At 39.8% G+C, this 26,877-nt stretch overlaps 1 protein-coding gene across 2 annotated transcripts in view; it reads left to right on the top strand.

Annotated features, from left to right (window-relative positions):
* TXNRD1 (thioredoxin reductase 1) overlaps positions 1-23,953 on the top strand; it is a 40,105-nt gene extending 16,152 nt beyond the window's left edge. Inside the window, exons 4-15 of one of the 2 annotated variants that reach the window (XM_074825905.1) lie at positions 1,943-2,015; positions 2,130-2,249; positions 3,044-3,186; positions 3,315-3,430; positions 5,214-5,439; positions 8,182-8,274; positions 10,023-10,099; positions 11,765-11,921; positions 14,798-14,905; positions 16,714-16,809; positions 18,950-19,084; positions 22,265-23,953. In XM_074825905.1, coding sequence (XP_074682006.1) covers positions 1,943-2,015; positions 2,130-2,249; positions 3,044-3,186; positions 3,315-3,430; positions 5,214-5,439; positions 8,182-8,274; positions 10,023-10,099; positions 11,765-11,921; positions 14,798-14,905; positions 16,714-16,809; positions 18,950-19,084; positions 22,265-22,327 — 1,407 coding nt within the window. In that variant the 3' untranslated portion in view covers positions 22,328-23,953. The remainder of the gene's footprint in view (positions 1-1,942; positions 2,016-2,129; positions 2,250-3,043; positions 3,187-3,314; positions 3,431-5,213; positions 5,440-8,181; positions 8,275-10,022; positions 10,100-11,764; positions 11,922-14,797; positions 14,906-16,713; positions 16,810-18,949; positions 19,085-22,264) is intronic. The other variant, XM_074825904.1, reaches the window with a different exon arrangement.
* Positions 23,954-26,877: the final 2,924 nt, after the last annotated feature.

The following is a 26,877-nucleotide window of genomic DNA, read 5'->3' as shown; positions in this document are numbered from 1 at the left end:
GTAGAGTAGAGCAGAAGATGGTAGATCAATAAAGTCAACATCACTATCGGTAGTAATGTGTGTATCTCAAATCAGTTTCATGAAGTTGAAGTGAAACTGTTTTACATGCATAAACTTCTGACTTATACCTAGATTATTCATTTTTTTTAAGTGAATTAGCGAACAGTGCTTTAAAAAGCAAAAACAAAATGAAAAAAACCCAACTACACGGCTCTTATAGCAAGTTCCAGATACCTACACTCAGGTTTACAGCAGTTTAACTAGGTTGATTAAATGTGTGCTTTTCACTGACACATGCAGCTTTGTGTGCACGTCTTCCTTTTCCTCTCTATATTGTGCTCAGAGCTTGTTATTTTGGAGACATGTCTCCACGGTGAGTGCAGACACTGCCAAACTGACTCTGCAAACCAACTGCAGAGCCAGACCAAAGTGCCAGGCCACTACTATCAGTTCACACAGCTCCAGCCTTAAGCAACCTTGGTATGTTCATGCAGCACTGCACTGAACCCCGTAAGGTTTGAAAGTCTTCAGGGCAGGTTTTGTTACTGTGGGCGTATCACTCTGCAGAAGTGGTTATATCTGTGATCTCTACCCGAGGTGGCGATGCAATGCTGTGCTGTATTGTGTGAGCGTATAGCTGAGTGTAAGCTTGGGAAGCCATGCATTCTAATTAGCTAGCACTAGTAAAGCTCTTTTGAGCTGTGTATAAGAGTTGTTATTATAAAGGAGCATTAGTAATGCATCTCAGTCCTTAAGCACCTTTCTGAGGAACTTTCTCAGAGGTGCTACTAATGGATAGAAATTAGCTTCTTGGCCAACCTTTATCAGAAGCAGAAATCTAGTACATTAATATTTTCCAAAGGTGTCTACAGCCTGTGTTGTTTGAAATATGATTTGTATTTTGCATGAAGATACAGTTAAAATTGAAATTCTGATTGTCAGCTGTTTGGATTAACAAGTATTACTGGTAACATAATGCTGAAGGCTGTCCAGCTCCTGCCAAACCAAACCCAAGGCCTTAGGGTAATATCCTGTCCCTATAGTTGTTACTGCTTACATGTCTAAGAACTCATCATGTGATGCAGCACAGCTGTGGTTACTCCAAGCAGCAAAGTTATTTTGCTGCATTTCATGGGGAAGTCTGTTGTTACTGTTTCTCAGCTATGTAGTAAAATACTTACTTAAGTATTTTTCTCTGGTACCAGTTACCACTGTTGATTTTTGCCTTTTTCTTAAAAAGCACGAAGGAATCAGTGTATCAATTCCAGTTCTCAACATCATTTACAGACATTGATTGTAGATTTGCTAATGAGACTTCTCAGGGGAAATATCATGAAATAAACCATCACTTTTCTAGTCTGGATGACATCTGCACATCCTGACAGTAAAGTCAGCTTGCCACAGGTTGACTAGCTCGAAGAGCAAGAGCTGATCCTAACAGCTGCAGATTGTACTCAAAATCAAGTGTTCCCTTCTACTACAAGAAAAAAAATTGGATAAGCACAGTTGTAATGCTTGGCCACATGACTGATTATGTCATTGTGTGATGTGTTTTCAAACAAATGGTCGAGAAACCATCTTTGAAGGGAAAACTGGATTAATGAAGAATTTGTTAAATATGTTAAAAGTAAATGGCATGTTGGGAAATAGTGTGAACAAACTGACAGGATGGAGGTCTGACTCCCTGAGTCTTCTGTGTATCAACTGGTGCCATGCTGTTGTGTAGCAGGATGAATGCCTATTTTTTTCCTTTGATCTTTTTTTCCTACTGAGTGCACAGATTAATTCAGAAGATTAATGACTGTCTGGCTGTTCCCTTGCAAATCATTCATTATTACTAAATTAAAAGTCACAAAGCTTTTCAGCAATGCATGATGTTATCATCTACTCCAAATTTAACCTCTAATATTTAGATACGGGTCTTATTTAATTTGTTTTGCAGGAGGCTGCCAAATATGAAAAGAAAGTGATGGTGCTGGACTTTGTCACACCTACGCCGCTGGGAAACTCATGGGGTAAATTTCTTTCCACTGCAAACCTGTTACAAAGGAGCTTTACGCAGAGACTCTGATTCTCCTTTCAGATCAGCCACACTGATGCAAAAAACATATTCTGTTCCTTTCTCTCAGGTCTTGGAGGAACATGTGTAAATGTGGGCTGTATACCTAAAAAATTGATGCACCAGGCAGCTTTACTGGGACAAGCCTTGGAAGATTCACGCAAATTTGGATGGCAGTTTACGGAAGAAGGTAAAGGAGGAGAACACTTTTTTGCAGTTTTGTCATTTGTACTGAAAATCCAGAGGGTCTTTTCACAACCAAGTGCTTGTCACACTTAAGCATGTGCTGGCTTTAACAATGTGAGGCAACTTCAGAGAGATTACACATAAACTTAAACACTTTTCAAGTCTAAAGCCACGGGGCTTATTGCCTTGCAGCATTTGATCTGTTTATTAATAGCTTCTGATCATGTTAGCATTTGATAAGATTACTGTGTGAATAAAAGCCATAAGGTACTACTCCATTTCTGAATGTAACACAACATCTAAGGGAATACCCCAGAATGTCCTGTTAGAAACTTCCTCATAATTGCAGGCAAGGGTTCCCTTTCCCTCAGGCTCTGTCACTACTACATAAGAAGATGAATTTTACTTCTATTAGTTCTAATGTGCATGGTTATAGGATTGGGATTTATTTAGGGTGTAATCCTGTAGTGGGGAACATGCAGAGGCACCTCTCAGACATTCATAGTCTTCATTTGTTGAGCAATGTCACCTGCTCACAGCATGGGTCAATAGAAAACTATAGATGATGCAGTAAGTCTAAATTTTCCATGTTTTAAGTGATATCTTTTCCACTTGTGACCTCTCATGTTGTCTACGCTGATGTAGTTCTTTGAATTTCAGTAGTGTTGCCCTGGAATAAAAAAGGAATAAGACAAAGGTGACTGGGTCATGAAAAAAATTGGTCTGAGAATACAAGGTTTGCTATGGAAAAGGGACTCACAGCCTGAAAGATGAACCTTTCTCTTTTGTTTCTAACAGTCAAACACAACTGGATGACTATGACAGAATCTGTTCAGAATTACATTGGTTCACTGAACTGGGGATATCGGGTTGCACTGAGAGAGAAGAAAGTCACGTATGAGAATGCATACGGAGAATTTGTTGGGCCACACACAGTTAAGGTACTCCCTAGCCATGTTTGCTGGGTCTTCCTTTAGTACTTTCTGAATAGAGATGCTTTTCAAATAGAATAATTTTTCCCTCGGTAGAACTGCGAAATACTCACTTTGGACTAATACTTTGCCCACAGGCAACAAATAAAAGAGGAGTTGAGAAGCTGTACACAGCTGAGAGATTTCTTATTGCCACTGGTGAACGACCACGCTACTTGGGTATACCTGGAGACAAGGAATACTGCATTAGCAGGTAAAAACAGGGAGGAATATGAAGTCATTCACCATGTATAAATGCTTTGTCTACAGGAGAAAGTGGTGAAGCCTGAGCAGGGCTGCTTGGTTGCTGGTTTTCTTTCCTGTGTAACTTTTTGTTAGGGGAAAGTAAGCACAGGAGAATAGCTACAGATGAATTTTAAGGTGCTAAAACCACTGGTGTCCAGTAGACACCAGAGGACTGTGGATGGCTGGCTAAGATGGTTCTGTTTCTGACTGATAACAGCAGTAACCAAGAAACCCATAAATCATGTGTATGTCCATGATAAAATTAATTCATCAGCTCTGCCCCAGTTACCAGTACACACACTTCCTCTCTATTCCTTATGGTCTTTCCTTTTTTTGGTAATGAAGAGCACAGTCTGATTGAAAGAAACCTCCCTGCTCAAATATCAAGGAAATCAGGAGTTGCAAAGCACTTGATGTTGTGAAGCAGGTAGAAGTGTCTCTGTCTTCATGCATTGGGGCAGTCTCAACCCAGTTTTCTTCCAGCTACTCAGTGAAGTTAATTCAACTTTTAGGAAAACCAGTTTCAAATGTCTCGTCAATTGATAAGACCAAGCAATTCTAGCAGAATTTTGACCAAAAAAAAAGTGATATGCAGATGAAATGTGTTTTCATGTCAAAGTAAGTTTTAAGTTATTTAATGTAGAAACAGAGGTTGAAATTACAGGCTTGCAAACCTCTAGCCATGAAATAAATAACTGGCATAATCCCTGTGAAATCAAAACACCATGTTGTACGTTTCCCTTCTAATAAGTAGTACTGAAATTAAAGGTAACAGATAACATAGCCTGTAAAGTGATACTTTAAAGTAACATTGAGGTGTAGGAGTCAAGAATGCCAGCGTTAAAGGCTATCAGATTGAGGCTGGCTGTGTAATTTTCCCCGTGTTCCCTGGGGGATAGGAACTATGATGTAGCCTTTAATTACAAAATCATATTTTATTTCACCACAACATTTGCAGAGAGCGTCTTTGTTTAGCCTTTGCAGTTGTTGGCTGAGAAAGAGACACTTATTTTAGATTTAAATCTTCAGAGAGTTGCATTGCCAAACTGCCTAAGTCTCTGACAAGCAAGTGTGATGCCTCCGTGAGTCCCTGCTTCCTTGAGAAGCCCTGGTTTTGTAGTCTCAGTCCAAAGTGTGGTAGAACTGATGTAGCTTGATGAAGGAGTTGAAAGAAATGGAAAGCAGGCAAATGAACATGTTTTACATAATTTCGTACTTCTATCTCTGCCAGTTACTGTGGTTTGCATTAATTTGTTTTATTGTCTGTGTATATTTGGCAGTGTGTATAAAGCTTTAGCAAAAGGATAAATCTTCAAAGAAGTGAATATGGTATTTTTATCTTAAAGCTGAACCCCTTCCTCTTCCTTTTAGCTCTCAGGAACTAAAATTTGCAGCAAAATATTTGAAGCAAGGTTCAGAGAGAAAAAACAACCTACCTTTTTTTTTAACAATTTGCCATAAGTTTCTGTAAAAAAAACCCTCAAAATTTTTGTGGTGATTCAGAATTTTCATACTCTTTTTTTGTGTGTACTCCTAATTAGAACTTTTTAATTTGTCATGTATGCCAGCTGAATAATGATCTTGTATTCCAGCTGAATTTCCAAAAAATTAAGTCATTGGGTTTTCTTAGTGAGCAGGAAGATGAATAAAGTCCTATTCTTACAGAAGAAATTAGATAAATGTAAAGCACAATACATTCTTCTGGTTGTCTCTAACTTTCTTTTCTTTTTTCCCTCTTTTTTTTTTACCAGTGATGATCTTTTCTCTCTGCCTTACTGTCCAGGGAAAACCCTGGTGGTTGGAGCTTCCTATGTTGCCTTGGAATGTGCAGGATTTCTTGCAGGTCTTGGATTGGATGTCACTGTAATGGTGAGATCCATCCTCTTAAGAGGATTTGACCAGGATATTGCAAACAAAATTGGCAAATATATGGAAGACCATGGAATCAACTTTATTAGGGAGTTTGTGCCGATCAAGGTAGGCTCAAAGTGGTATATGGCTGCAACTGATTGTGATATACCTATCATAATGGTTTAAGATATAAATTATTTTAGTGAATGCAAAAGTTGAGTTTGCAACACACAGGATCTGTTACGCTATAGTATGGGTTAATTTTTGGTTTAAACTGAGTAAGTCCGTGAATCTTATGTAATTGAAAGGTACAACTTAGTGTTAAAATTTTGTGAGATTCCAGAAGTCATTGTTTTTGTCAGAATTAGATAGGTTAGTATATGTTGCATTGAAAATATTGTTACTCCTGCTCATCCTGGTCCTGCAAATTCAGCAGTTGTCCTGAAATCTGTGAAACTTCTTGCAGGCTCATAATTAAGAAGATATATAATTTCCTGTAAGATCAGGGCCAACGCATCACAAATAGTCATATTTTTCATTGCCAGTTCTCAAATTCACAGCCAGCAAATACTGCTTATGTGCCCCGGACCAGTGGACTATCCAGAAAAGTAAACAGGCTTTAGAAGTATCCATCTATATCCTTTACTTGGCAGAGTCCTTAAATACTTGCTCAATTTTTGTTGAATTCAATAGGAGTGCTCGTGCAGCTAGTTACATACACGTATAGGCAAATTCAGGTTGAAAAGCAAATTAGATAAGCTCTGGAGCTTTTCTAATGTAAAATTGCCTTATCAAAGACTTCAGAGGGTGCTAACAGTATTTTGCTTAATGTTTTTTTCACAGTAACTAGTGCTTAATTATTATGAAATGGGAAATAATGTATTAAGCAGTTTTCAATTTGGTGTTAAGCCAGTGTGTTGCCAAGTTTAACAGTTTGGGGGATTAAAGCATTAAATCGAGTGAAGACTGTTTTCACCCTTAGCAATATCAAGAGTAGCTTAAAAAATATTCTTGCCAGCTATCATGCTGTGGATCTGACCCTCTCTCACAGAGTGTAAGAGATTTGCTGTGAGAAGTCAAAGTAGATGTTTCCAGGAACTTTTATTTTTATGTGTGTTTGCATTGCAGAAATCCCATGTTGTATGAAAAGCAGGGATGATTATCCAGCTTTTGTTTCAGATGTAGCTTTTTGTAGGCTCTAATGGGGGATGAGGAAGAAGGAAGCTGTTTTTACAAGATCATTTCATCTAAATGGCAAGTGGGCTCCTCCAGATGCACCCTGCAAAGAGCAGTCCATCACCCTAGTCACAAAATGCACTTTTGTGTATTTTATCGTGTTGGTTCACTATATGTCTTTGGTTTCGATGGGAATAAAATACTTGGCCCTGTTTCTAGTTGAGAATATCCTTAAATTTAAGTTGCTGGATATGTTTTTAGCAGGGCTTCTCATCTCTTTCAAACATTGTTTTTGAAGTTATGCATGTTGTGCTTATTAAAACCCTTCGTTGGGATGTTTGAAGACAGAAGATGAATTGTTATAAATAATGCTGCCTTTGAACAGGAGCAGTTTAACACAGCGATCCTTTAAAGTTGGTAGGATGGCACAGAAAGTTTGGGCTTCTTAAAATTAAAAAATAAAGGACAGGGGAGAACAGAACTTTGTCAGAAACTTTGCTTTTTCTGTCTCTAGATACTGAATATGAAGTAGGAGCTAGGGCAGTTGTTGAAGAGTACTTCTTCATCTGTAGAACGAACACTAAAATTTCCGAGAATTAAGTGTTTCACACGTACGTGTCCCTTGTATGTACAGCCAGCTACAGGAAGAAGCCGAAACCTTGCTGTTTCATGAGAGGGTAAGGGAAGGATGGTAGCTGAGGATATCCAGTCCTTTCCTCACAGTACAGTGAATATTAATGAGGACAAAAAATAACCCACATATGTAGCTTCAAATTCCACTCACTTGTTTAGTTGATTTATTTATCAGAAGAAAAAGGAGTGTTTGGAAAAAAAGCCAGTGGTATTGCTCTTTCTGCTTTATTGTTTTCTGGTATATGGCGGGGTGGGGTGTGGAATGGGGTGTATTTTGGATTTTGTTTTGGTTTAAATAAACCTTTTTTTATTACTCTGAACAAAGAGCACGGTTGCAAAAAGATTCACCTTTACTGCTTTTTTTTTTTTTTGCTTTGCTAGTATAGACAGCTGCTGCATTACTTGAGAGAGTGCGCAGCTGGATCTGTAGCTAAGACTAGAAATACTTATTTCAGCTGACTGGGGAATTCTGAAGTGTTTTTTTTCTTAAGCTGATGATGTTTTTTCAGCCATTTAGAGCCAGCTGCTGCCCTCTCCTGCAAGGCCATGGCAGCTTTGTGTCAGACTAATGTCACTGAAACAGAGCCAAGGCCTGTACTGCTAAGGGCTGGGCTATGACAGTGGTTTCCCACGGGTGGAAGGCACGATGGTCCTCTGGGTGTGGTTGGAGACAATGTCTGATGGTGTTTCTAGGTCTTGCAAGAGTTCCCTTCCTCCTCATTTCCTCTGTTCCCAGTTCATACCAGCTCATATGGAGGGCTTGTACAAGAACTTAGCTGTCAATCAACTTTTATAAACAGAAATGAGGTCTTATTGTGTTGGTCATAAGAATAAATGCATGGCAATAAACCAAAATGTTTAAATATGCAAGTAGTAATCACAAATTTAGAGAAAGGTGAAAATATCTTTAGAATAAATGCTTAATTTTAGATCATGGTTAAACAATTATAAGGTATGTGGTGGGACAAAGATATATTTGCATATCTTTATTTGAAACAAACCCCTTTTTTCTTTTTTTGTTCCCCCCTCCCCCTTTTTTCTTCCCCCATGATGTTGTAGGTTGAGCAGATTGAGGAAGGAACTCCTGGAAGATTGAAAGTTATAGCCAAGTCCACAAAGGGAAACCAAATAATTGAAGGGGAATACAATACTGTGAGTCCTGTCTATATACATGAAGAACGTGAAATAGCCTTCCATTTAATGTTGAGATTTTGTGGGGTGTTTTTATCCGTAGTTTAGATTTTCTAAAATTATTTTAATCATTACAATGTGCTAATTGCACAGAATCAACAGGTAATTAATGTGACAAAAGTCCCAGAATTCATGGGCATGAGTCCCATGTGCCTTGCCAAATTGCTTGCATGCTTCTGAAACCTGTTTCTTAGCGTAGGGATGTAGATCAACTTGGTCATGTGAAATCAGTGGCAGAATTTTTCCCCAGTGGGATATTTGTCATAAATGATAAGTGATGATTTATAATAGCTTTCATAGTAACTAAAGCGTGTTCTGGAGTTAGCACAAAACAATGGTTTGTGCAAAAGCTAAACAAACAGGTGTCATGTCTTCTCAAGACCTGTTGTTGATGCAGCATCTTCACAAAAATAATTAACACCCTGTGCCAAGTCAGTCAGAGAACTTCATTACACACTTAATAAAATTGCAGTGTGCAGGCATGCCATTATATGTTTGATTGACTGTTTCCATCACCCCTCACACCACTCATTTTCTTAGACCTTGATGCTGAAAGAAAAAAAAAGTTGTGAATGACGTAGTTGGAACTACACAGAATGCATAAAGACGAGCGTTTGCCAGCCTGGGATTTTAGACTGCAAATACTATGTGCCAGTGACCTCATTTACCTGTATAGTGCATCAGTCATCCCATGGCAAGGACATGCTTCAGTACGTCTGAGGGCCAATTTTATGAGAAAGTCTAACAATAACGACAGTGCTGTTGCACAGTGCTGTAATACTGTTTTTCCTGGTCCATAGTAGTGAAAGCTTTTTAGCTAGAAAATCAGTGCCATCCTTTCATGAAGGAAACTTCTGATTTCTTATTGCTACTACATCTTCTACTGAAATGCTGTCACTCCTCATAGAAGCTATGAGCTGTGTGCTGTGCATTTCAAGACTTTCAGCTCTGAAGATTGGCATGCTTGGTCTTCTAAAAGGCTTGAAGCAGATCTTGGATTCCGTTAGAACAGTTCTTGTTGTCGTATGAGAAGCATTGTGTAGTTATCTGGGCAGTTGTCCAAGACTGCAAAGCACATAGCACTTTTCCTTGTGATAGTATAGGCTGGAACTTGTTTTGCTTGTTAAGGTAGCCAAGTTGATAGGATGGGTAAGAATTTGTCCTGGTCTGTCTGAACAATTCTGAACAAATGTTCAAGCAAATAATATTCAACAAATAATACTCTTTGGCAGTGAATTTGACTGAGAGCCTATGCAAGTAAATGATATTTTCTGACCAAAACAAAGATTAATTTATGGTCTTTTTATTTGCATGAGCATCTGAGTTTCCTTCGTAAAGAGCCCTTTCTTTGTGGAGCATTTTGGGGTCACCTGCTCTGGTAGAGATATGGTATAAAAATTTGATATAAAAGTGCGAGGAAATAAAGATTCTGACCATACCCAATTTGTATAGAATACTCTTGGGGTATTTTTCCAGGGAAAGTTATTTGGCTGTATTTAATCTTATCATTAAAACCTGGTATTGTTAGGTCATGGTGGTGGTGTGGCTTGTCTTGAGCTCTATGAATGGACAATGGGTAACAAATGTATTCATATTTATGTGATCAAGCCTTAGATACTAATCCTTAGTATATAATGAAAATAATAGCCACATTCAAATGCACTTTTGAGGTTTTAAAAAAATCAGTAATATGCACTGCTGTTTTGCAGGTGTTGCTAGCAATTGGACGAGATTCATGCACAAGAAAAATCGGTTTGGACAAAGTTGGAGTGCAGATAAATGAAAAGTAAGGACAGAAGACTGTATACCACTCGCTACTGAGCTTGTGTCATTTACTGTTGCAATGGTAGTGGTGCATAGATGTTCAGATGCTTTGAGGAAAAATTTGTTACCTGTTTGCATGCACTTGGATAGACTATGTAGCAGATAGCTGCATTTTCTTCCATAGTACTGCCACATTTGCTTTTTTGTTACTGAAGTGTCAGTTCCTATATGCTGGGAGTCAAAAGTGTCTATTTCATTCTGTCTAGGTTCACAGGTCAATCTCAGCTTCTTCCAGTGACAGGGCTTTCTAGGATCTGTCAGTCATTCCTTGTTCTCTCTTATTCCCATTTCCTTGTTTTTATCTCTGCCACCTCTTGGGCCAGAGATCTTGTTTGTTCATACAGGCTTTTTTTTGGAGGGGGGGGTGGGGGGTGGGGGGGTGTGTTTACATTTTTAATGTAAATGCTACTATATATTTATTTTTAAATACAAGGTCAAAATAGTATTCCTTAAACTCACAGTTGGTGATGTATTTTAGGTTTTGGAGGAGTTTATTTCTTGCTGTAGAGCAACTGTTGGGAACAATCTATGTCCTGTAGAGAAGCATTTCATGTTTAATGTAGTGAGGTCTTTGCACCAGGGAGTGGAGCTATCGGTAATATTTTCAATATTGGTAACTAAAATGTCTTCTAGGTGTGTGGGGGCTGGAGGTTCTTCCATTTGAAGAAAAGACACAGGACCATGAACTTGGTAGTCTATGCAAAAACAGTGCAGAGGGCAGCTCATATAGGAATGCAGTGACTGATGTTGCTGAAGGGAACTGTTGCGATGTTCTAAATAAGTGGAAATTTTGGTCCACTCAAAACTGGCAGACCCGTGTTGTCTTGTAGAACAGTACACATCTTTCTGACATCAGGGCACCTATTACTAGCTTAATAGAATGAAATGTAAAATTATTAGCATAAACTGTGTATTTGTTAACAAGAGCAAAATTGAGAAATTTGGATTTTAATATGGGAATTACTGCTGGTCCCTCAAATAACTGTGTGACTGTTTCTGTGCCTCTCTGAATAGGTTTCCCTGTTACATGTGTTTCCTGCAGTGATTACTGCACTATCTCATTTATTAATGAAGTAGGAAATATTAATAATTAAAAACATCCATTAGATCAGTACACTTATAACTAAAAAGCCTTCTGGCTGTCCCTTAAGTAGGGTCTCTAACAGCTTGACCTGTCTCTCTGTAGAAGCCTGAAGGGTGAGTTTATATAAACTTCTTCAGCCACTGGACTGGAATTTCAGTAGTGGAGAAATTACTTTGTCTTACAGCTTGAGTGGGAGAATGTCTCTTCCTGTCATTCCTTAACGTTGCCAGTACACAGCTCAGCTGGTAGTAGAGGGTGTTTGAGGAAAGGATTTATGCCTCACCAAAGAGTTGATTCAGGAGATGAATCTCAACTTCATGGTCTACCTCTTTATCTAAATGTGCAAATTCCTGTAGTTTTGGTCAAGTTTGCACTGCTTTATTTTCTTGCCCAAGATTGTAAGATTGTGAATATGACTTCTTTCCCTCATACTTCAAATACATGTCTTAATGCTGATGGGGCCTAATTCCTGCCAGGTTATTTACACCTCCAGTCTTCACAGCAGAACACTTAGATCTTTTCTCTTGTTAATTCTAATTGCAGAACAGGAAAAATTCCTGTCAACGACGAGGAACAAACAAATGTGCCGTATATCTATGCTGTTGGAGATATACTGCAGGACAAGCTGGAACTCACACCAGTGGCAATCCAGGCAGGAAGACTGTTAGTTCAAAGGCTTTATGCTGGGGCAACCAGTAAGGTAAGGAACACTGTCACTGCTCTACTTCTAAGTGCAGAGTGCAAGTCTGCTGTTTATGGAAAATTCAGTAGGCTTTTAAGGATTAGCTTTGATGATCACTTTAATTTTCCCCTTGCAAAGATATTACTGCAGATATGTTCTGCTAATTATGTAGGATGAAATTACTACCTTATGGATTAAGCAGAAGTCTCTTTTTTCCTATTAAGACATTTTATTTTTCTCTCAGAGTATAATGATAATAAAATTAACTGAGATCATTTAACTTGTTTTTAACTCTGCCACCTTCCCTGAAAGTCATCAGTCATTCCTGTCCCATTAAATGTTTTAACTCTAATTCCTAGGCAGTTTACTAAACCTACCTATCGTCCCTAAATAGAGTGTAATAAGGGTGTTTGATACTCTTCATTTTCAATGTTATTTCCACTAATGTTTTCACATCTCATCCATATGTTTTCAATGTAGTACATAGTTCTGCTTAGAATTGAATATGGACACAAAGGAAGATCAAAAGTACCAATAAGTCAGCACATATTTATATCTGAGAAATTGAATTCATTGATTCAGTGTTTATGTTTCATTTCAGTACAATTGTAGGCTTCAGTCAAGTTACACTAGTCCAAACAGGAGTAACATGGGTACTCATTTATACCTTATCTTTAAACCAGGAGGAAAGGAGAGTGCCTTTAAAGAACTGTTATCCAAGCAGCAGTGATGTGGGTGCTTGTCTCACCTTCATAACTGTACGACATGAGCATGAAAGTTTTTCTCTTTTAGAGCCTGCTGTGTTCATATCAAGTTCAGCTGTCAGCCAGATTTAGAGCTGGAGTTGTTATTTTAGGTTGGCAGGTACTTTGGTAACAGAATCCTGAACCATTGTGGTGCATAATGTAATTACATTAGCCAGGCAAAGTTTTAGAAAACCATAGCTGGAGCCAGAATTGTTTTCTTGCTGCAATACTATGGATATGTCTTAATTTACATTTTATGCCAGATAACTGTCTCTCAAGGTATGAAAATCCTTATGCTGCCAAAGAAAGCATCATCTCTTTCAGTGAATCCAATAAATGAGTAACTGCTTAGATAGGAACCTGGCTTACATTGCTGTTTTAACAAATCTGGAAAGGGTGATTATGTGAAACATAATGAAGTGTTATGGATAGGTGGGGAAGGAATAGTAAGCAGTATCTTAGTTGATCCCCAGTCACAAAGGAAATCAATTAGAGTTGAAATCCATAGAAGTTAAAATTGCTATAAATTAAATAGAGCTGACCAGCCTGCTAGTCTGCTGTGGCGGAATGACTAATTTGGTGGATATGGGAAGAGCAGTGGAGGTTGTTTACCTTGACTCCCATAATATTCTCATAGACAAACTGATGAAGTACAGGCTAGATAAGAGGGCAATGAGGTGGACTGAAAACCGGCTGAACTGCCACGCTTAAAGGGCTGTGGGCAGCGTTACAAAAACCAGCTGAAGGCCAGTCACTAGTGGTGTGCCACAGGGCTGGATGTTCGGTCCAGTACTGTTTAACATCTTCATTAGTGATCTGGATGATGAGACAGAGTGTGCCCTTGGCAAGTCTGAGGATGATACAAAACTGGGGGGAAGTGACTGATGCACCCAGTGTTTGTGCTGTCACTCAGGGGGACCTCGTCAGGCTGGAGAAATGGGCTGACAGGAATCTTGTGGAGTTCAGCAAGGAGAATTGCAGAGTCCTGTGCCTGGGGAGGTGTAACCCCATGTACCAGCCCAGGCTGGGGACCCACAAGCTGGAAAGCAGCTGTGCAGGGAAAGCCTCGGGGGGTCTGGAGAACAAGTTGACCATGCGCCAGCAACGTACCCTCATGGCAAGGAAGGCCAGTGACATCCTGGGCTGCATCCTGCAGATGCATCCTGGCAGTGCATTGCCAGCAGGTGGAGGGAAGTGACCTTCCCCCCTCCACTTGGCTCTGGTGAGACAGATTTGAATTTTGTGTCCAGTTTTGAGCTCCCCAGTACAAGAAGGACAGGGCAAGTCCAGCAAAGGGCCATGACTATGAATAAGGAACTGGAGCATCTGACACATGAGGAGAGGCTGAGACATCTGGGAATTTTTATACCCTGCAGAAGAGATGGCTTGGGGGGGCTCATATCAATGTGTATTTATACCTGATGGTAGAGAGTAAAGAAGATGGAGCCAGACTCTTTTCAGTGGTATAAAGTGCAAGGACAAGAACCAATAGATTCAAACTGAAACACAAGAAAATTCCATTTAAACTTAAGAAAAAACTTCTTTACAGTGAAGGTGGTCAGGCCCAGAGGTTGCCCAGGGAGGGGACCTCTAGAACACTCTAAAGCTCTAGTGAAGTTAGTAGTCAGCATTTGCCTCTCATGGTATGCAATTGAGCACACAGTATCAGCTCTAGTTCTGGCTGTCCCCTCAAATGGCAGTAGTTCATGTCTTTCTGGTTCTATGGCATCGCCTGGGCCACAGTTGATAAAAAAGATGATGGTTTTTGGATGGTGGTGGTGTCTTTGCAGCATCCCCGCTAAAAATAGCATGCTTTGTAGAAGCGGTTTAGTGGTCTGCTTTTTATCTCCAGTTTGACCTGTGATCTGGTACATTTTTAAATCAGAGCACTGAATTTCCTCTTCCTTTTAATCTATACATATTAATGTCAGTGTGGCTTTAAACTGTTCTTGCTCTAGTTAACACCTCTGACAGGGACAAAACCAAAACCGTATCTTAATTTAAAACAATTACCAAAAGTAGCTTTCAGAATTATGAAGAATCCAAGTTTTCTTCCTGTCTTTCAGACTGCTGAATTTTTACCGAGTGTGCTGATTTTATTACTGATGTTGGGTTTTTTTGTTTTGTTTTGTTTTGAATGCCACACAGTGTGATTATGTGAATGTTCCAACTACTGTATTCACTCCTTTGGAGTATGGAGCCTGTGGGTATTCTGAAGAGACTGCAGTGGAGAAGTTTGGGGAGGAAAACATTGAGGTAAATGCCTTAGTTTCATCTGGATTTTAAGTTCCCAATTTGTAATCTAAAATAATGTTAAGAGTAAATTAAAACAGCATTTTGTGCTCTGATGTAAGGGCAGGAGGTGACTAGGTACATTTTTGTCGTCTTTGGCAGTTCCTAGACATGTTATAAAAACAGTACCCAATTCCAATTGCTGTAGTTGCAAACGTGTTCTATTTTTGGCAAACAGAGCTTGAATATGGAATATTTGGTTAAAAAAAAAAAAAGGGGGAGGCATTTCTTTGTGTCTGCAAATACTTAAGGATAGATTGGTTTTAATGTAAAGTGGAGCTTTTTATAGTTACAGTGTGGCAAATTCCTTGCCATGGTGAGTTTTACTTTATAAAGCCAAATGTTGTACTCATTTTTCCTGTTTATTTTGACTATGCAGGGAGGCATGTGCTTAATTTTACTCACGTGAGTAATCTCTTTTCATTCACTCAGATTGCTGGTCAAGAGTGAAATTAGACATATGTAAGCACTTAGTGCCTGAGGCTGTTCTTACAAAATACTGTACTGACCACATTACAGAAAGCATGGGGGACGGAGTCTGACAATAAACATCCTGTGAAGATCACCTGAGGAACATTATTTGGGGAACTAAGCAGATAAATGGTGGTTCATGAAGTTGAGAACTTGTCTCCTTCTTAGTTTTGTCAATTGCATTTTTTGAATTGGACTGTGGAGAAAATAAATAAATATGACTCAAAGTGGCAGCGTGTCAAGTACTTTTAACCTGACTACAGGGCAAAGACTTAAATTCTTTTCTGCCCACAAAGTTTGTATATACACAGTCAAATTTTTGTTACTGAGTCAAATTCTTGCTGTTCCATGTGAAAGACTGGACCCATCTTTGTGGAAAATGCACTTCCGATTTTCAAAGCCATTTTTTAAAATGTGCATCCAGAAGCATTTGTGTTCTGGCTAAGTCCCCATTTAGTTTATTCTGACCTCTTTATTATGTCACTGTATTGGCTTTTGCTTTTGCAAGCTTCAGTAAGATTATTCAGTTGCATCTGTCATTCAGACCTGTCAAATTTCAGTTTCAGATAGCGACGCTGATGAATGCTTTGTAACCCCATTAATGTGGAAAAACATTGAGCTGTCTCTCCTAGTTTGTGAAGGAACATACTTTTACTGGAGTTGTGATCAATTACAAATTTATTTCAAATAGTAATCAATTTGAGATTAGTTTATACTGGGAGCTGTCAGGAATTCTGGGTAGAACTGTGCCTCAAAACACCCCATCATCTTCTGAGATACGGGTTACACAGGTGGGCGAGCAGCCTTATCTGCAGTTGGGAATCTGTCCAGTGATGCTGGTTGGGACAGACAGGAAAATGTGTTGGTTTTTTAATGTATGTTCCATTTTGCAGTAATACATAATCTCATCTCTCCTAAACCCAGGTTCTGAGGCTATTTCTTCCCTTTTTCTGCTCTGAGAAATATTTTGGCCTTTGTTCTAGGTGGACCCAGAGACAATCCAGCCTTCTGTGAGGGAAGCTTTTAATTGTCTAGTTTAATGAGAGCATAGTGAACTGCATCCTGGAAGTGTAACATACTTACGGCTTTTTTTTTTAATTATTGGATGACACTAGTGCTTGTTTTGTAAAGACTTCCTTCTTGGGCATTCATCAAGGGGAAAGAGTCTCACCCTGATTTCAGATATTCCAAATGCTACGTGCGTGGCTTATTATTTAAGATAATCTGGCAATTTTTGGAAGATCATGCTCTCTGATAGGAAATTACACAACTCTTTTTTCTAACCTGTGTTGTATTTGCAGGTGTACCATAGCCATTTCTGGCCACTAGAATGGACTGTGCCATCCAGAGACAACAACAAATGCTATGCGAAGATAATTTGCAATATTCAAGATAATGTAAGTGCATCTTTCCAGGGAAAACAGCAGCAAATTAAAATTAATTTAAATTTTTCTACCTTTTGAAATGTAATAAATATTTGTAGTGATACAATACTTTTGTTTATACAAAAATGACCCTTAGTAAAATAGAAAATTCTGACGTTGTATTGGTATATGGTACTTCTCCCATATATGTAAAGTAAGAAGTAGAGATCTCTAAGACTGCTTGTTAACTTTGAAAAGTGAGTGAATCAATGCATGTAAAAATGGTTAAAAGTTTTATCAGTTTATCTTATTCTCCTCTCCCCAAACTGGAACATTCTTTTCTGGGAGATTCTTCTCTCTGAAATTGAGGTCACTCAGAAACCATCACGGCTTGTAACCTCTGCAAATCCACATGTCTGTAAAACTCTTGAGCTCGTTCTAACAGGATTAATGTATCTTGCCTGCACAAATCTCATTTAGGGTGATAATGCCAGGATTATCCTTGGACTAGGATAAAATTTTCTGGCAATAGAAATATACAGTACCTGCTGAAGCACAAGCGAAGTCACTAACTGGTTAAAAAGATTGGTATGCCCCTCTCTGAATGATCATCATCTATTTAATAAAAAATTAATTGATTTTAATAATATAAACCACTATGAAGAATATTGCTGTTAAAATGTATTCCTGTTAAGATAGCGGCATAGAGTTATCAGTCCTAAGAAAATTTTGGTCTATTTTACCTATTTTCTTTTATCATTAGCTACAGTTTTATCTTCCTTCAGTCTTCCTAAGCATCACATCACCATTTTGTAAAATTTGGTTTTCCCCACCTCGTCTTTCTGGAGGAGTTTCCACTAGTGTGGAAACTATTTTAGAACCCATGGTTATGTTCCTAATCCAAAGTTACTTAAGAAAATTAAAAAGCTTAATGGTGATTTAAAGTGTTTCATTAATTTGTTTCCATTTCTTGTCCTGAAAACTTGGAACATGTTTAAACATCTAGAGCTAAAGTCGAAAGTTACTCTGGATGAAATATAGTTCAGTAGCTATTTAAAACTCTAGTTAACCTTAGTTTCATTACTCTGGTTATATTTTTACAAATGTCCATATTTTAAAGGAAAATAAGGATAATTCCATTCTAGTTACTACCTAATTATAGCTTTTCTTATTTAAATAAGCCCTGTGGTAAATCTCAGTCCTCGGGCTTACTGAAAGAAAACCTTTCAGTGTGCTGAGTACCCACACTCCCTTATATGTGATATTTAGCGGGAGGAGCAGATAACTTTTGATACCCAACCAGGCTACTTCTGTGCTCAGCAAAATCTGATTGATGCAGCCCTGAAAGCCACTAAAGCCCACAGCAGTTGGCATTTGCTAAAGGAGACTTGCTCTTCTTAGAGAAACAAGATTTTCTTTAAGAAAAGCAGGTCAAGTCAGTACAGCTTGTTCTGCTGAGTTTGCTGAGGATATATGTGCAGTTAGACGTATTGTGTGATTGAACAGTAGTATAGATAGGAGAAGTGTGAACTAATAGTATCTTCCTTGTAACTGGATGTCTTTCAGTTTGTTTTGCCAGTCTCTAGGTATATTATCTCCCAATAACAGTGAACACCTGCAACTAGAGTAGTTGTCAGTTTAGTTATAAGGCACTTCTTGCCACATCTGGGTAGCCAGAACTTTTAAGCTTGTGGCCCTTTCCTGTAAGCAACTATCAAACTGGAAGTTCTTCAGTAAATACACACCATGTAGCCACCTAGCATAGGCCCTGGTGTTGCAAACCTTTGTGCAAGGTGCTCATCTTTACTTAGGCAAGCTTACCTGAACAAAATTTAAACACGCGTTTGCAATTTGCACACACATAATAATCAAGCATAGACCACAGTGTGCATTAAATTTGTATGCTGTTGATGTAAACAGAGGACCCCTGCACAAAACTTTGTAAGGAAGTTGATTCTTGAGTTCTTAGTTGAATCTTTTCAGAGAGAGAACAAAATTATACCGACTATATTCCATCTGTTGGTGCTAATGATAGTTCACATTCGTGTGGTTACATTAATTTGTGGTATGTTTTGTGAGCTGATTATATACTCTGAGAAAGAAAACCTTACATGTTGTCTAAAGAGAACTGAATGCATGACTGTGCTTGCATTTGATTATCTTTGGTATTTAGGAGAGAGTCATTGGTTTCCATGTCCTTGGTCCAAATGCTGGAGAAGTCACCCAAGGGTTTGCAGCTGCTATTAAATGTGGGATGACAAAGGAACAGCTGGACAGCACCATAGGAATTCATCCCGTCTGTGCAGAGGTTTGTGTATGAAGTCACCATAGCTTTTGTAGCATTCTGGGGTAAGGTGTTGGAAATCAGAACAGCAGAGCTCTATGAAAGAGGTCTGAATTTGGGGGAAAGTAGTGGGGAGGGAAGGACAGGAAGTGATCTCTTTTTAATATTCAGAAATCTAACATTTAGGTTTAATCTGGGATGTTTATTTTTTTTAGTGTGTTCAATTTGTGAAATGTTTATGGTCTCCCCTAATCCAGTGCTCTTTCTACTGGGAAGTATAAAATTTTCCTCCCACTCAAAGATCCATTTATGAAGGCTTCAAATACTATTTCTGCTAAAGTGGTTGTCAAAGCTATTTTTTTTAGTTATGTGTACTCAAAACAGGCTTATAAACTGGTGCCGTGGAAGGGGACCAGCTACATGACAATTCTTCTATTCTGCCCTTTTAAAGATCTCTCCTTTTACTCTGCAGGCCTTCGCTTTTGAAGCGAAATACATGAGGCCACACAAACATTTCTTCTGTTTGTCTTGCTGTTCCTCGTTAATGAAGATCTTAATTTTCTCTAGCAGGTGGGGGACAGCTCCTCCCAAGTGTAAATCAGATTTTAGTAGCATTAGGACCAGTTTATATTAGCTGAGAATCCCTGAAAACTGTTTATGACTTTTGTAGGTCTGTTTTTACCTGCTTGTGTTAGCTACAAGAGTGCACTAGGATGCTGGTCTGCAGAAGTGAAGTCTGCTTCTCTTGTTTTGTGTTTCCAGAGTGACACAGTATAAGCAGTATAACATGAACTCCATTAATGGAATGGACTGCTAGCAATCTGAATCATCTTCAAAGCATCCGCAATACAGATTCTGTTTTTTTCTGTAGTATCACCTAATGGTGTCCTTAGAAGCCCCTGAAGAGGGGTAGCAGATCCTTATCTTACCAGGGGCCCTGTGGAGGGGGAACTCTGAGGGAGGCATTCAAACCTGTGAACTCAAGTGGGTTATTAGCATATGCAGTGTGAAGAGAGGATGATAGTCATAATTTATTCTGGACATCTGAGCTGCTAAAATTGAAACTGAATAGAATGATGATTAGACATAATTTAGGGAGGTAATTTCAGATAATCATATTTGTTTGAGCGGGGGAGGAAGAAATTGGCTCAGGAGAAATACACTATTTAAAAGCTCCAGGGAACAGTGATCATTTTTAGTGCCAGTCTTCAAAAGGTTTTTTTATGCCTGTTACTTAATTTAATCTCTTAAGCAGTAAACAAAAATCAAAGTGCAAGATGGTACTCTTTGATTGAAAAAATGCTTAAAAATATTTGGATTTTGTGAGGAATGTGCATATCTGGATGAATAGAATGAGGGATAATAATGGTCTTATTTTTGTCTTACATCCATGTAAAAGCTAAGGAAAATTAAGTCTGATCTAAGCAGGAAAGGGACGGTGTCGCAGGGTCAAATGCTGACATCTTCACTGGCATTAGTACTAATTCATTGCTCAGTCTCCCGTGAAACATGGTATTACTCAACTTGAAGATAACTGTAAGACTGAGGGTCTCATTTCTCACTGCTTACAGATTAGAGCCAGATTTCACTTCTCTTATTTGAGCAGCATTTTATTCTGCAGAAACCATGAGTTCTGAATGGAATTTCTTTTAAGGCGAAGTACAAATAACTGCAAACACAGAGTTGGTAGGACCTCAGCTTACAGAGAGTTACCTCTCAGCCTAGACTGGGCTGCGTCACTTGAAATACAGGCGTGTATAATCGAGCATCTGTGATGAAGAGGAAGTGTCTTCTGAAAGCTGGGGTGATTCCTTGAGTTAGCTAATGATGGCTTTCCAGCCGTTGGACCTAAGGTTTTGTCTTCACTTGAATAACTGACAAATTCTGTCAAAAAACTCATGTTTCCAATAATTGTTAACCGGCTCCCACCTGGCTTACTGGAGCTAGGGAGCTGTGTGTTCCCTGCAGCCGTTGGAACTGGCTAGCACACACGGAACTTGCAGTCAGGCCAAGAAGAAAGTGGTTAAATGTTGCGCTTTTTAATCTTTGTCTTTCAAAGTGAAATATAAATGAAGATTCCCTATATGCTGTCTGTCTGTGGATCAGAATTGAAGAGTTAGAAACCCCGTCTCAAGCCATGCACTATAGTTTAAATATATTGCCGTTCTTCTGCCATATAGATTAGACATGCATTTGTCTTCCTGATTTGTGCATAGTGCTTTACATGCTTTAAAAAGTGGAAGAGGTATATCATTTATTGATGTTGTTCTCTGAAGAGCTGCCAGCAGCCTTAATGCAGCAAAGCTTGTACTTAGAGAACTGTAGGGCTTTCAGATCCCCATTATCTTTAGATACTTCAGTGTTATTTGCATAACTGAAATGTGTATGTACTTTATTCTGTGCTAAGTTTATTCTTCCTGAGAGATGGCTTTGATGATAGCTAATTATTGCAACTTTGAACCATTTAGATAAGAAGTGGGTTTGATTTCCTTTTTTCCTTTCTATATTATATCTATGCAAAACTATGCAATTATTTGCATAGTAAAGTTCTAATATTAAACAAGTTTTTGTAGAAATTTTCTTCTTGAATTTTGATACCTTTTAATTTTATAATAATTATTCTTGAATATGTTGTTTTCTTTAATGTAACTTGAGAGCAGTAAAGATTGGACTTTTTCAAACTGGATTTATTAGCTATTGTCCAGAGGATGCAGATCCCAGGCATAATACCTAGATCAGCAACCAGTTCCACATTTCTATATTATCTAGAAAAGTACAGAGGCAAAATTTATGTTCTCTCCAAATGCAATAGCCTTGGGATAACTTCACTTTCCCAACAAAGAAGTTATCTTTGAGCCATAAAGACACTTACTCATTAGGTTTACAGACTGGAGTTTATTATTGCTGAGCTCATTCCCACTGTAAAAACTTAGAAGTATTAAGACAAAAGGTGGTATAAAGCCATGCAACTTCCTTAATTCTTTCTTTTCTGTTGTAAAAGGAAGACCATAAGGTAAATGAAGACAACCAAGGGTATTTGTATGCGTGTGTGCTATTTAGTGGCAAGAATTTTAAATGTATGTTTCTCATTATTATTTTATTACTTTAAGAAATGGCCGTGGTTTTGAGCATTATGCCTGTGTTGACCTTCTTGAAGAGAAGATTCATTCTAGCCATACTAAAAGTTGTTTTTCTTTCTCTTAGATATTCACCACTCTGTCTGTGACTAAGCGTTCTGGTGAAAGCACCCTTCAGCCTGGATGCTGAGGTTAAAGACCCCCATTCTTGTTATTGCCAGAGACTGACTTTCATCGCAGTGGCTGACTTGTGCAATTCAGAAGAAAGGGTTTGGGATGAGTCATCCTCAGTCATCTGCAGAAACATCCAATCCATCTGTGGACCTTAACGGGAGTGTTCCCTCATTCTAAGGAGAAGAGCACCATGGGAGTTGGTCACTTGCAGTGATTGACTGGCAATTAGCAACGCAATGGGAATATTGACTATGGAGCTGTTGCTTAGCAGGGCATTGAACAAATGCTTTCATGATGTCATAGCCTGAAGCCTGCATTGTCTGGTGGGCAGTGATGGAAGAACTGCTAGCACAGCTGGACAACAACTGTTTTGTTTTGGATTTATTCCTCTCTAGTTTCTTACCTGAACAAAGAACTTCCGAACTCAAAATAACCACAAATTCAGATAATTGTGTGGTGCCCCTGTGTACTAGGTTATAACACAGCAATTGCAAGGTCTCCTCATGAGCAGGTGTTTTACCAGCTCACATGCCTGCGGAGGGGAAATTGTATCTACATGCTTGATCATGAGGAAGAAAATACCCTTGGAAAAAAGTTTAGTACCATCTAGAATAACTTACTTCTTGGCTTCCAAACTGACTCCATTGTGACATTTTATTTTAGAGAAACTTGTTTGTGAAAACATTCTCCTTGGTGAGAAAGTATTTTTTATTAAGGCCTTGTTATACAGGAAGGGGGGGGGGTGGGGTGTCCCCCTGATAGTAACAACTGTACATATAACACAGATGTGATCTTCTTAGCTTTATCTTGCAGCTTATGTGATTATAATTAATCCAATTTGGAACTGACAGAATTCCAATGTGGAATGAATTATACTTCTAAGAGGTCTGTGCAACTTTATTAAATTTGAATAAATTCTTCCTTTCCAGGTGAGCTATCGTATGCTGCACCATTTCAGGTCTAAATTGGCCACTTTGAACATGGCAGTATTGAGACTTGCCCTCAGATTAGTGGGCCTGTAGAATGAAAAAACCCGACCAAACAACACCCCCCTCAAAACAAACAAGCGAACAAAACCCCCACCCAACCTCCAAAAACTAATAGTGAAAAATCTTCTATGTAGATATGGCCTAAAAGCTGTATTTAGTTCCATCTGTGCTTTGTTTTATATTTAATTAAGAAAACAATACTTTTAAAACAGAAGTTTCCATGGAAAATAACAAATTCTTGAATATTCCTCCTGTGTTGGATAAACTGCATACATATTTATCAAGAAATGGTAAAAATGCCTCTTTGTAATGGAAATGAATGTGCTTTTTGATCTGGTTTTTCATTTCCCTCTGTTTTTGCAGAAAGGTTTGGATTACTTCTGTTCAATGGTTCTCAGGAGTTTTAATAGTGCGGTGTGAATAGGGGGTAAATTCTCCAGCCCTCTGGGCAGAATGCCTTATACCTAAATTTCTACTTGGTGACAAATTCATGTATTTCTACTGAGATTTCTAGAATAGTGGTGTAAGTTATTTTTATAAACTCATACATAACTGAAGGATTTTTAAACGTGTTTTGTATGGTATCAAGAACGAACGGTCTGTGGTGGTATTTTTCTGGCCAGTTTATTAAATAAATCGAATATTTGCACAAACATGCTCATTTTGATGCCTCTTCCAAGCAAAGAAACCAGGTGACAGCAAGCTGACTCGTGTTTTTTTTAAAGGCCAGAAGAGGGCACGTTGATAAACCCAGCTGTGATTTGTTTCCATCTTTTGAATTTTGAAGGTAGAGAATTCTCTGAGAAACAGGGTTTGGGGCTCTTTTATGTGCACTTTTTTTTTGCATGTTAAACATATGAGAAGGACATACTTAAGAATAAGAAATTAATTAAGAAGCCAACCTTCCACTGTTTGCTCTAGCTGCCAGCTATGTAACTTCTGAAAACCCAGGGGTACAGGTTCCTGAGCTGTTTGGCAGTGTAGCTGTTCATATTTAAGCACACAGATAGCAGCATTTTCAAGCGAGTCTGTAGGAAAGCCAGATCCCGGAGTGTAGGGAATAAAGACATGTATGAGCTTGGCCTTGCAAGGTTGGACCCACGTGTTCCTGTGGGTCATGTCATCATAAATAATGTGCATTTTTACACTAGCGGCTTACAATTCAGTGGTTGCTGGTTTTAATTACTTTTATTTTTACTTTAAAATTGTGCAGCTTTTTTTTTGTAGCTATTTTTCTTTTATTTCTCCAGAAGGAAAACGTTTTCAGATGTGTTATTTGTGTCATCTGGGTGTGATGATAGAAATATATTGTAACATCACATAAGAATGTATTAAATGCCAAAGCAGAGTGTTTAATGTTCTTATCAAATTAAGCATACACTGGGTAATGCAGGCTTTGGAAGTATATGCTAAAAAATTTAGTAAGTTAAATGGTGTTTATATTCAGCTCATATTCATTAGTTATTAACAGTTTTTTGAAACTCTTAATGTGTGAGAATCATCCAAAGATATTATAGATACAAATGCAGACAGCAGATTCCACAGACTTTAGCAGGGCGTTCGTAGAGTTTCACTGACAGCTCCAAGAATTACGTTTTTGTTTGGTGGTTTGTGCTTTTTTTTAAGCTCCCCCACCCCAGCTGATCATTCCGCTTTTACCCCTCTCCCCTTGGTGTGAGTTGTTAGAGCAGTCTTAACTTACCTGTAAGTCTTGTATTCGAACTCGCGTCCTGCCTTCCCTCCTCCCAGACCCGCTGCCTGCCCAGAGTCCCAGCGCAGGCAACTCCAGTAGGATGGGGTAGGACCAGTTTCAGACAGGGTGGGTCTCCTGCAGCTGTCACGGGCGCTGGAGGTTTCGCGGTAGGGTAGGAGTCTCGCTGTGATGTGTGGGAAGACCTTGTACTCGTCAAGCCTGTTAACGGTCGTGTCTCTGGGCTGTGCCACCACAGCACGTCCCTTGCTCTCCGGTGCCGCGTGGCAGCTGGTGGATGACTGTAGGAGAAAAGCCATGGCTGTGTGCTGCTGGCGCGCGCCGTGCCAATGCAAGAGCGTGAAGAAGGGGCCAGATGGCTGAATTTTTTATGTAAGACTTGACAGACTCCTTTCAGGTCAAAATATGGTATAACTGTTTGTGGTAAAATGGCAGCTCTGCTGAGAGTGACGTTGCAGAAGCCCTTTCTCTTTGACAACTGGCTTTTCTGATTGCTCAGTTGTCCTCTGCGTGGGATGGTGTGAGACTGCTTTCTTGCCAAGGCCTATTTGGCCTCCAGAGATAAATTAAACCTAAAAAAACCCCCAGAAGGCACCAAGGGATCTGCCACACCACTAGTCTCCCTTCACATGCACAAAACGCCGAGAGGGTCCTGAAAGATTTCAGTCCCAAAGGCGCTGTTTGTGCCAGCACCGGGCTTTGGTCTGGGGGCTGCTGGCAGGGAGGTGGGAGCAGGGCAGGGGCTTGGCCATTTATCAGAGAGGGTGGGAGGGCATTGTGTGGGGCGTGGTGTGAGGTGGGAATGGTTGTAGGTGGGGAAAGGCGAAGGCACGGTGCAGGGCAGCAGCTGTGATGTTGTCTGTGAGGGGTGGCAGAGGGCTTGAACGGGGGTGGGGGGTGGCTGAGAGTGCTCCCCAGAGGCCACTGAGCTCGGGAAATGCAGGAGGGCCTCCGCAGTGCCGGGCTCCTTTGCACTGGACCCGTCCTGCGGGGTTTGTGGGAGCCTGCGGACCTGAGCCACATGTTTTGCCAGGCTGGGATGTTGTGACCAAACCCAAAGGTGGCTCCAGAAAGTGATTGTTGCCGAAGGGCGGGAGGACAGTGCTGGGTGCGCTCCCTGGAACACTCCTTTCCCTCCTGGCGCTGGGTGAAAGCTGCTCTGTCAGGGGTGAGGGGACGGCTTTATTCTGAGGGACTGCGAGGCCTCGGGGCCAGGTGTCTTGGAGGCGGCACAGGCAGACAGCTGATCCCGAGGACTTACCGCCCGTGCCCAGAGGAGTGGCCACATCCGTCGAGACAAGACGCCTGTGACCTGCTGATCCACCATGTCATCCTGGTGAAAGGCGCCACCCCTGGCCCCCAGGCCTCGCTCAGCCCCATGGGGCGAGGGTCTGGCTTGCCCATAAGGGTCACCTTGCTGCAGAAACTGCGTGCCGGGGCATCAGACGCTGCCGATGGGTGAGTTGCACCCTGGTGTGGGAGCAGCTGCCCCTGCTGCAGGGACCTGGGGAGTCGCTGGGTCGTGGGGACTCGCTTCTCCCCCACCCCCAGCATGGTCCCTGTTTCCATCCCTCTTGCTCTGCTCCCATGCTCCAGCCAGAGCTCTGCTGGGTTGTTGGGGTGGGGGTTTTTTTATGTTGGGGAAAAATTTTATATGTTTGTTTTCCTTTTATTTGCCAAATGCCCCTGGCTCATGTTCTGTTGGGCAGAGTTTGGCTTTACACATACAATTTATTTTTCATTTGATTGCCCTTTTTATCTCTCTCTTCCTGTGAAACCTTCCTAGCTACAGACTTGTCTGAGGGAGTTCTCCTACAGCATTTTTACCCCTTAAAATTACAAACTAAGCTGACACAGAGGGGGATA

Source organism: Strix aluco, chromosome 5, assembly GCF_031877795.1.
Source record: "Strix aluco isolate bStrAlu1 chromosome 5, bStrAlu1.hap1, whole genome shotgun sequence".
NCBI classification, from domain to species: domain Eukaryota; kingdom Metazoa; phylum Chordata; class Aves; order Strigiformes; family Strigidae; genus Strix; species Strix aluco.
The sequence above is the reverse complement of the archived record's forward strand: the minus strand, read 5'-3'. Positions and strand labels throughout refer to the sequence as shown.